Source organism: Primulina huaijiensis, chromosome 1 (genome assembly GCF_012295235.1).
Source record: "Primulina huaijiensis isolate GDHJ02 chromosome 1, ASM1229523v2, whole genome shotgun sequence".
In the NCBI taxonomy this organism is placed as follows: domain Eukaryota; kingdom Viridiplantae; phylum Streptophyta; class Magnoliopsida; order Lamiales; family Gesneriaceae; genus Primulina; species Primulina huaijiensis.
In genome coordinates, this window is record NC_133306.1 from 17,786,458 (window position 1) to 17,797,881 (window position 11,424).

The 11,424-nt window shown below is 37.9% G+C and overlaps 1 protein-coding gene across 7 annotated transcripts; it reads left to right on the forward strand.

Annotated features, from left to right (window-relative positions):
- Window positions 1–664: 664 nt before the first annotated feature.
- Window positions 665–6,269, forward strand: LOC140982206 (transmembrane 9 superfamily member 12-like). 7 transcript variants are annotated; one of them, XM_073448656.1, is made up of 3 exons: window positions 672–794; window positions 3,356–3,433; window positions 3,930–6,269. In XM_073448656.1, the coding sequence occupies exon 3, from the start codon at window positions 4,013–4,015 to the stop codon at window positions 5,987–5,989; it is 1,977 nt and encodes a 658-aa protein (XP_073304757.1). In that variant the 5' UTR covers window positions 672–794; window positions 3,356–3,433; window positions 3,930–4,012; the 3' UTR covers window positions 5,990–6,269. The 7 variants fall into 7 exon arrangements, with proteins under 7 accessions (XP_073304734.1, XP_073304757.1, XP_073304780.1 ...); XM_073448641.1 differs by lacking the exon at window positions 672–794 and adding an exon at window positions 3,108–3,160 and having other exon boundaries at window positions 3,247–3,433; XM_073448662.1 differs by lacking the exons at window positions 672–794; window positions 3,356–3,433 and adding exons at window positions 3,110–3,160; window positions 3,247–3,355.
- Window positions 6,270–11,424: the final 5,155 nt, after the last annotated feature.

Here is an 11,424-nt window from a genome sequence, read left to right on the forward strand (position 1 = left end):
TACTATATTCAACCGATCCATTATCGATAACTACATGACCACCAAAATATAAGAGTACATCGATATTAGACATTTTGCCGAGGAAATTTGACAGAAAATTTAAGCAGAATGCTCGAACAAGATATCTATCAGAATATTGAAAAATTTATGCAGAATGCAGGAGAAATTTTACAACTCATTGAAATATGATCAATGTTCAGAATATATAAATAGATTAGAATACACGTCTATAAATTGTAAAATTTTCATTGATTGATCCGACATATTTCAGAAATCACGTGAAATATTCGCAAAAGATTGAATTATTTCTGAAAAATTTGAAATGATAACATACTTGCATGGAATTTGTAAGGAATTTGTAAAATTATTGAGCGCAAAAAAACAAAATTATGCAGTATCCGTGCTTCGTAAACACGTATATGGTGAGGTGGCGGAGCATCCGTGCTTACGAAGCACGGATGATATTGATCTCGTGTGTGACGTGGAGAATCCGTGCTTACGAAGCACGGATGCTCCACCTCATCAATAGCATCCGTGCTTCGTAAACACTGATTAAAGTATTTGTGTAAAATATTTTTTTTTTAATTATTTTTGAAATAAATTTTAAATTTTAAATTATTTATAAAAAAAAACCCTTATATCACTTACCATTATATATCTATAACTGTTAACTTGTCTACTCAAAATATAGCCTAGACAACGAAAATACACAGACACTTCGATTTTTCACACAATCGATTCACTTCTCGTTTTCTCGAGACCCTGCTACCAATTGGAATCCAGATCCGCCGTTGGTATGTTTAGCTTTGCAAAATTACTGTTTTATGTGTTACTGTTGCTTCAATTTGTTCGTGATCTTGGCCATTTTAGGTGTTCAATTGAGATTCCTTTACTATTCTGTGTATAAGTTGAAGCCCTTGATCCGAAGTTGGGTTCTTTCTATGGTTATGGTAGATCAAAGTTCTGGCTGGTAATTATTTTTCTTTCTAACAATGGTTTCACATTGAGTGTGATGAATTTGATTTCCGAATTAGAATGAAACGTGCGTTTCTTTTTATAGTGATTTTGTGAATCAAGTTAGTTCCTGATTGATTCTCGGGGTCTCATGGTAAATTTTGGCTATATTTGTTACTGCCGGTTGACAGATGCGTGTTTATGTGGCTCAAAAGGGTGTTGAAGATACAAAATTAGTAGATGCTTGGACCTTAGGATAGGTTGGTTGACCAAGCTCTTAAACTAGATGTTTGAAACAAAGCAAATGTATGAAGGTTGGAGGAATTGTGTCATGGTTGTAGTTTATAAAAATAGGGAATATGAAGTGGTAACAACTGCAGAGGTGTTAAGCTTCTGGAGTCGGACGGTCAAAATTTGGGAGAGATAGTACTCAATAGAAGGCCTAGATTTAGATTTAAATTGATTTCAAAAATCGATTTTCCTTTATGCCATGACGATCCGCTCTAAGGGTCATTTGTAGATTTAATTATGACTTAGGAAAGACGTAGAGCGTAATATCTAACAAATATTGAGACAATGTAAATGAGATAATATAGTTGTGTAACTTGGGTTAATAATTTTCACAGAGTGAGAATGGATGTGAAGTAACTACTAGTGTAACCCTTTGTGCATATTTTCCTTTGTGCAGACCCTGATCGTGTGGGTCCAGGGCATTATTTAATTGTATCAGAGTCGGCCACAGGGTAATATTGATCCCACAGAGACTAATATTTAATTACTAGAATTTTTATCACTTAAATTAAGCTTGACAGAATAAATAAAAAGATGATATATGAATTATTAATCTAAACTATTAAATAAAATAATTGCAACTAAAAACTACGGATTTAAAGATCAATGAGGGATTAACTTCAAATAAAGAACTATGACACACAACGGTACCGAACTTTACTATGTTGACACGTGTTAAAATTCAATTAATTATTTAATTCTTTAAAATCACCGTTATATCCCCAATTTATTTTTGAAACGATTCCTCGAGTTAATAAATTTATTTAAATCTAACACTTCAATTATTTATAATTGAATTTAATTAGATCTAAATACATTAAATCTTTGTGGAATTTCAGTTTTCACCTACAACTCACACTGAAAATGAATACTATTTCTAGTCAGTTTAACCATGTGTTGATGATGTCTTTGTTGCTATATTTAACCAATCATCTTTCGATTCGTGATTAATCAACAGACATGTAAATAGTTGATCAGGTTATTAACAAGAAATATTAAGTCAACATCAATCAATAATTAAAATCAAGAAAAATAATATATTGAAAAGAAACCAAATATCAACAAAGTATTGTTTGGCCCTATCGTGATCTTGTCTAAAGAAATTTATTTCATAAATTTGAAACAAAAATGAAAATTCGTATTTAAATTCATAGAAGAAAACAACATAAAGAAGGAATAAGATGAATTCTCAGTGATTTTTGGCGTGTGTTGAAGTATTCCTCCATGTTCTTCCTCTTCCTCTTTGCTGTTGTCTTCCTTGTAGTCTTCTATTCACCTCTGTTCTTTTCTGTTTTCTGCTTCCTTCTTCTCTATCTTCACGTCTCTTTCCTCTGCTTTCCTTCTTCTTTTCTCTTATTTCTTCTCTGTTCTGCTCTCTTCCTTCCCCTCCTTCCTTCCGTTTTCTCACCTCTGCCTCTCTCTTCTCCTTTCTCCTTTCTTCCCCCTTCCTTTCTCCTTATGCTGCTCACATATGGTGCCTTTTATATTTCTTAATGGGCCTAATCCTCCAACTCCTTGAAGCCCATCTCATGTTTAAAAATTGTAGATCAGATTATAGGGATTTTATTTTTCAATTTTGAGGTTTCCTCTCTATCAATATCTACGCAGATTTCTTCTAAAACTTTAATATTATCAAGATAATAAAATATAAGAATATTTTATTTTTTTTCTTTTGGTATTTTGTTTCCTTTGAAATTTTGTAAAATCATCTTATTTCCCAATTTATGCATTTTTCCTCTTTTATTCAAATCTACAAATATTATAAAATTAATTTAGATAAGCACAAAATTAGGGATAAAAATTCTAGATAAGCACAAATATTATAAAATTAAATCCCTAAAATCTTTATAAGATTTGACCTTATCAATCCGATAATGTGAAGAGTGTGATGTTGACATCGTGCATCTAATGGAAGGTGATTGGAATATCCTTTGGCATATCAGAACATTGGGCAATATGAATGGTCTTATAAGGATGGACTTTTATCAAATTGTTTTATAGGGTGGAGACAGATAGCAGTAGTACAGTACATAGTTTCTCTTGCATGGGTTTCGAGCCTCTTACATTGTGGGACTAGGCCGATAGTGTCTTAATGAATGGTTTCTTTTAGGTATGTAAAAGTGATTCAAGATAAGAGGATAAAATACGGTAAGATCTCTGGTATGATGTCCAGAAAGATCACTTTAAGGCTTGTGTTCATGAATTTTTCTTCTTATTCTGTATATTATTAACAGGTCAATTGAGTCCTTAAACTGAATTGAATCAGTTATTGAATGGCGCTTATCTGCAAATAATTGTAGTTAATGTAGCTGAACAAAGTATGTTTATATGGCCTGGCTTTCAGTAATTGATTCCTTGATTCTAGCCATATTTTGTTGGATGTCCAGAAAGAGCACTTTAAGTTTCCCTTTCATGATCACTGCTGTGAAGGATAATATTTTATCAATGATTAAAGTATAAAAAATTTCTGATGGAATACATTTTCAAGATGTGCTCTCTAAAATGAGTGATGGGACTAGATTTGTGAAAACGATACTGATGTCTGATTCAATAAGCTAATGGTCACCAAGGTTTTAACAAGGCTCACTCTACAACAGCTAAGTCTCATTTTCTAGTTAATGTGGTCAAAGGCCCTTGAGTAGTTTTAAAAACTAATGCCAGTTTTTTGTCAATTACTTTATCAGGATTGGTTCTTGATATGCCATAAACTTGTAACATAGAGCTAGCTGGTTTGAGGACATTTTATTTGCTGTTCTGATATTGAGCAATGGTGTTGCCTCTGATTACAAGATGGAAATCACTCACCACTTTGGCGTACTTGGTTCTCTTATTGGAAGCGTGTAATGGTTCTTATCTACCTGGGAGCTATATGCATACATATTCAACAGGAGATGAAATTTACGCCAAAGTGAATTCATTGACCTCCATTGAAACCGAGCTTCCGTTTAGCTATTACAGTCTTCCTTATTGCCAACCGCAAGGCGGAATCAAGAAAAGTGCTGAAAACCTTGGAGAATTGCTCATGGGAGATCAAATCGACAATTCTCCATACCGTTTTCGGATGAATGTCAATGAATCAGTGTACCTCTGCACCACTCTTCCATTGAATGAGCATGAGGTAAAGCTTTTGAAACAGAGATCTCGGGATCTCTATCAGGTGAACATGAATCTGGATAATTTACCTGCTTTAAGATATACCTCCCAGGGCGGAATTAAAATTCCTTGGACTGGGTTCCCAGTTGGATACAGTCCTCAGGAAGGTCATGATGATTATTTAATCAACCATCTCAAGTTTACTATTTTGAGTCACGAGTATGAAGGAGCTGGTGTGGAGATAATTGGTACTGGAGAAGAAGGCATGGGCGTAATTTCAGAAGCTGATAAAAAGAAGGCGTCTGGTTATGAGATTGTTGGTTTTGAAGTTGTCTATTGCAGCATAAAATATGATCCTGAGAAAATGCCTAAACAAATGTATGAAAACATAGCATCTGTAAGTTGCCCACAGGAGCTAGACAAGTTCCAAATCATAAGGGAGAAAGAGAGAGTGTCATTTACATATGAGGTTCAGTTTGTAAAGAGCAACATCAGGTGGCCATCTCGGTGGGATGCTTATCTGAAGATGGAAGGTGCCCGGGTTCACTGGTTTTCAATTCTGAACTCGTTGATGGTGATTTTCTTCTTGGCGGGAATTGTATTCGTCATCTTTCTGAGAACAGTGAGAAGGGATTTGACGAGGTATGAAGAATTGGACAAAGAAGCTCAGGCTCAGATGAATGAGGAGCTTTCTGGTTGGAAACTTGTGGTTGGTGATGTCTTCAGAGAACCAAATAATTCAAAATTGCTTTGTGTGATGGTTGGAGATGGAGTTCAAATTACTGGGATGGCAGCCGTCACGATTGTTTTTGCAGCTCTTGGTTTTATGTCACCAGCTTCAAGGGGTATGCTATTGACCGGAATGATATTGCTTTATCTTTTCCTTGGAATCGCAGCTGGTTATGTTGGTGTTCGTATGTGGAGGACTCTGAAAGGAACATCTGAAGGGTGGAGATCAGTTTCTTGGTTAATTTCATGCTTTTTTCCGGGAATCGTTTTTGTTATACTAACCATCTTGAATTTCATCCTTTGGGGTAGTAATAGCACAGGTGCTATCCCCATTTCTTTATATTTCATACTATTATCACTTTGGTTCTGTATATCGGTGCCGCTTACTCTCTTGGGAGGACTATTGGGCACTCGAGCCAAGCCTATTCAATACCCTGTCCGAACTAATCAAATCTCTAGAGAAATACCTGAACGTAAATATCCTTCATGGCTTCTGGTTCTTGGAGCAGGCACCCTTCCTTTTGGGACTCTCTTTATCGAACTTTTCTTCATAATTTCTAGCATCTGGCTCGGAAGATTTTATTACGTCTTTGGCTTCCTTCTTATTGTCCTCCTCTTGTTGGTCATCGTCTGTGCAGAAGTTTCAGTGGTTCTAACTTATATGCATCTCTGCGTGGAGGACTGGAAATGGTGGTGGAAGGCATTCTATGCCTCCGGTTCAGTTTCCCTCTACGTGTTCTTGTACTCAATTAAGTATCTGGTCTTCGATCTCCAGAGCTTGAGTGGGTCAGTTTCTGCCACACTTTATCTTGGCTACTCTTTGATAATGGCTATTGCGATCATGCTTGCAACCGGCACAATTGGTCTCCTTGCGTCGTTCTACTTTGTTCACTACCTTTTTTCTTCGGTGAAGATCGATTGAAGAACCAAAAAAATCAACGGGAGTTTTTGGGATGTGGAAAATCTGTTTGTCAGCGACATATCAAGAATTATTCGGCTTTTTACTTATTACAGGATTTTCTTATCCTATAAGTTACTATAATGTTAATTTGTTATTACTCGTTTTCTTCTGTCATTTGGTAGTCTGATAGAGTCTTTTCCACTTCCTGTATTTGTATGCATTCGAAAATTATGCACTCGATTCGTTTGTAATTGTACTCCATAATTACATAAAACTTTATTTTGAATTAGTAGAGCCTGTTGATTCATCGCGTGGATAATTGTTCTTCTAGTTTAAAGAATATGTTTAAATATAGTATTCAATTTTTAGTAATAGATTTTTTATTCATAGATCAATACATATTTATTCTTAAAACATCTTTTAAAATTTTTATAACTTTTTTAATAAAAAAATACAGAAACATAGATTATTTAAAGTGACAAAATTTGTTTGTTCACAATGAAGAATAGTCTGTCTTAACAATTTGTATCAAGTACCGGTGATCTTGAGTCCACCGCAAAAGATGGAAATTTTCAATAATCGTTAATTTATAAAAGAACACACAAATGTGGATAAATACGGATAAGATTACATCTATACTATATAATATAAGATTAACCTTTTAGAGTAATTAATTTCCTTGTTAATTTTAAGATGACAGACAAAATACCTCATCTTTAGAACGTTTTACACCTTCATGAAAATCCCAAAAAAAAAAAAAACAAACAAACAAACAAATAAACCTCATGTATAAAATTCATAGTTTTTTTATACTCCTATCTTTTAAAAAAATCAAATATATCAACCCCAATTTGCAAGGAATTTTGTGTTTATAATTTTTAATTTGCAAGGAATGTTTTGTTTATAAATTTTTTTTTTTTTGAAAACTTGTTTATAATTTTTAAAAACACGGAGTTATAACTTTTGAATTTCAACATTCCGTGTAAGGACATATTTTAAGAAATTACTCATAACTATCATATGTTATATTTTAACTTTAAATAGAACATAAATTGGTTATGAATTTAATAATAATAATATAAACCTTTATTAAAAAAAATTAGATTAAAAATATATGCATGTGATAGTTCTTGTATGCGGAAGGCTAATTAAAATTATATATCAGACTATCCCAAGATTTTAATGTATAGTGATACCTCAGTAATATTTCTAGTCATGTCCCAAAGCGAGAACTAAGTTTTTAGGCCGGGTCCTGAGGCCTGAGGACTAGGGTTGGCGGCAAGGTGATGCTTGGCCCATTGGGGATGAGGGCCGAGTACCCAAAAACCCGAAGAAGTAGTTTGGAGCTGTCTGGTCCATCTAGAGTAGGGGCTAAGGACCTGAGTTGATTGCAAAACGATGGTGTGGCTCGGGTGAAAAGGGATGAGGACCTCTAGACCCGAGCTAAGGGTCAAGGTATCAAATTGGGGTAGGGGCTATCATTGGGTAATTGGGGGTAGCCACGGTGTCGGGTAGTGAGGGGAAGATTCGGTGTCCAGGGGATGAAGACCGATTCCAAGGAGATAGTCTTAGGAAAGATAAATAGGTATCAAAACAAATCTACTTAGCCTTATCAAGATATCCTCATATTTGTAGATAAGGAAAGAATCCGTGATAAAGAAGTATTCAAGTTTAAAAAAGAAACAAATCTCCTTATCCGAGGTAAGGCGGTTAGGGTTTGCTTATAATAGATCCATATATTCACAATATACAAAGTAGTTACGACATTCCATAGAGTTTCTCTTTATTGTAGTGAGTCTGTACTGATTTAAACACCGTAGTGGCCATTTCAGAAACTCTTCCAGCACTCATTCACTGGTTATTCAATTGTGCAGGAAATTGGCTTGGGTCCCGAGCTTCAATGAAGGAAAGATCCGATTAGAAAAGGTTGCCACGTTTACATAAATTTTTTCCGATGATATCAATTTCCGCCGTCAGTGGGAAACTGATTTGAGATGTGGATATGGTGTCGGCGTGAAGAACTAACCCAGAAAACAACAAGGATGATGATCTATCAGATGCAATAGCTAGGCCTCCAGAGGAAAACAACGAGTAGGAAATCTAACGATAGAGCAATTGGGCCAGATGATTGCGGCTGTAATCCAGCAGGCAGTGAAGGAAGTCTTACCTTGGGAAGACGAGCAGCCCAAGGATAAGGAACATGAAATGAATAATCGTTGGGACGAAGAGTAGGAGGTCCCAAACACAAAGAAAATGGTCATGAAGAGGGGATAGGAAGGCGAGGGTGAGTCTTATATGGTGGGCATGGACCTCGCGATGCAGATGGAAGAGCCGAGAAAGGAGATGCGGTAGACAAGAAGTGAGAAAGGCCGACCTTTCTGCATCAATAAAAGAACAACCTTCTTCCAGGAGATTGTAAATGAACCCTTGCCAGCTGATTTCAGGCCATCCCGGGTTAGAAAGTATGATGGGAGCACTGATCCGGAGGAGCACCTAGACAATTTGAGAAAACAGCCACGCTGCACTGCTATTCCGACCAAATCAACTGCAAGGTCTTACTCACCACTCTGGTGAAGGCATCCCAATAGTGGTTCAATCAGCTCGAGCCTGGTACCATTACCTCATCCCGGGACTTCATCAATATCTTCTTCCAAAAACTCACCAACAATAAGAGACACAAGAAAACCACTATCAGTTTGTTCGATATGAGAATAATGGATAATGAATCCTTAAGGGACTTCGTGAAGCGATTTAATTTGATGACTTTCGAAGTCTCAACGTGTCCTACTAAAGTTCAGATCAGCACCTTCATTCAGTGGCTGAAACGGGGAGATCTTTTTCGGTCTATAGTGAAAAAATGCCCTTTTTACATATGAAAAACCCTTGAATAGAGCCGAAAAATACATAAATGTGGAAGAGGCCCAGAGACAGCACAAGAAGGATGGAGGAAAGACAGACCAGAATGCTCGACCAAGAGAGAAGAAGTCAGAGAGGAGGGCGATCTTCTGGGGTGTTTTTCTCAATACACGCCACTGCAGGTCACCAAGGAAAAAGTGATAGAGATATGCGAGGAAGAGGAGGTCTTCCTATTACCACCATCGCCTCGAGAGGTATGGAACTTTCCACTGCAAACATGGGCATGACACTTCGGAATGTCAGAAGTTTGACAGAGAATTGGAGAAAGCCATACGTAATAGTTCGCGAGTGAAAGGACTACTGGTGAGGTCAGAAGAAGGTTGAGGGAGCCCGCCGAGGAAGAGAGGAAGGGGCCGCCGTGGACAAATCCAATGAACGGCTCTTGGCAGGATTCTAGGTGAAGGGAACATGAATGAACCGATCTTATACAGGAAGGTGAGGATTCCAAAACTGTTCAGGTATGGGACTGTGCAGTTGAGGAGAGTTTAAAAGATTTTATAGGTATTATTCATACCAAAAGGTGCATCTTATTTTTGGTAGCTCATCACATAAGAACTTCAAAGTTAAGCGTGCTTGACTTGAGATAATTTTGGGATGGATGACCCCCTAGGAAGTTTCCTAGGGTGCATGTGAATGAGGACATAAGCACGCTGGAAAAACTCGTCTTAGTACAGTGGGGACAGTTCTCGAATCTGGGGCGTTACACTTTTTTTTAGCGATCATGGGCCATTAGGCTGAACCAACATGGGCCTCGGACCATACCCATGCACCACTACTGGTCATGGGTCGTTAGCATGGTCCAGCATGAACCTAGCTCTTTAAGAATTCTCCAGCATGAGGCTAGTAGCTCAATTGGTACCAACACTTTAAGAATCTAGGTACTTAATTCTGGAGGTTCTGGGTTCAAGTGTTGATGGAGACGAAAGAAACCACTTTCCAGGGGTGGGATATTCTATGAGTGATGGTGCATGTGCATGGGCTAGACTCATGCTAGACCATCCTAACGACCCATGAGCAGTAGTGGTAATGGGTATGGGTATGGGCCGAGGCCCATGTTGGTTCAGTCTAATGGCCCATGATCGTTACACCCCCTCTTCCTACTACAGCATATGGAGGGGTGGAACGAACAAGGGGAGCGAGGTAAGTACACCTCTTGCAAGGAGGGGAGGTACATAGCATATTAGAAGTAGCGTAGGAGAATGTGGCACTTGCCCCAGGACACCTCGAATGGACTACAAGGGTGGCCTAAGAATTGGACAGAGAGTTGAAGGCCGAGTTGGTTGCTAGTTTAAAGCAGAAAATAGGGGTGTTCACTTGGTCCTTGGCTGAGTCGACTGGGATCCAACCAGAGGTGGAATAACATAAACTTAAATCATGACAGGGGCTCAGGCAGTGAAACGGAAGAAGAAACATTTTGGGGTGGAGAAAGACAAGGTGATTGAAGAGCAAGTGCAAGCACTTATGAATGCATGACACATTAAGGAGGTCCAGTTTCCAGACTGGCTCTCCAATATGGTCTTGGTACCAAATTCAATAAGGAAGTAGAGAATGTGTATAGATTTTTGAGATATGAACAAGGCCTGCCCGGAAGACTGCTGCTCCTTAACCTGAATTGATCAGTTAGTGGATTATACCAAGTTGTTGTGCTTCATGGACACATACCAAGGCTATCATCAGATATCATTGGCCCGAGAAGATAGAAACAAAGTTAGTTTTATCACATCAGGGGAACATATTGTTACGTGTTCATGTCATTCGGAATCGAGAATGCTAGGGTCACTATCAAAGACTGATGGACAAATTATTCCAAGGACATGCTGGAAGGAATGTGGACAATATTTTGGTAAAATTTAAAGAAAACACCCATTTAGTGCCAGACATGGAAGAAACCTTCTCTAAATTAAGGAGGTACATGATAAATTTGAACCCCACAAAGGGTACTTTTGGCGTACGAGGAAGCAAGTTATTGGGGTACATAGTGACAGAGAGAGGGTAGAGGTGAATCCAGATAAGGTACGAGAAGTCCAGAGGTTGACTGACCGAATAGTTGTGCTATCCACACTCGTCTCTCAGTCCACACACCATAGCTATCATTTCTTTCAGAAATTGAGAAAAGCTCATAAGTTTGAATGGAACGAGCAAGGTGACAAAGCCTTCGTTGAGTTGAAGCAGCATCTGGCTGGCCTCTCTATCCTAACTAAGACAGAACCAGGGAAGAGTTTTTGGATCTACTTATCTGCCACTGAGTACGCAGTCAACTCATTATTGGTCAAACAAGATGATAGAGATCAAAAGCCAGTATATTGTGTTAGCCATGCTCTCCGCGGGCCAGAGAACAGATACATTGAAGTTTAAAAGTGTTGGCCCTGATGACTACGACGAGACGTTTTTGATCCTACTTCTTATCTCAACTTATCATTATACTCACTAACAGGTTGGTGGTTCGAATAATGACCCAACCCGACATATCAGGAAGGCCGGTGAAGTGGACTACGGAGCTGGGGGAGTATGACATTGAATACCAATTGCAGACTACCATC

Bases quoted from the DNA above. Each gene is read 5' to 3' on its own strand.
- LOC140982206 (XM_073448633.1), top strand. From the start codon at position 4,013: ATGGTGTTGCCTCTGATTACAAGATGGAAATCACTCACCACTTTGGCG.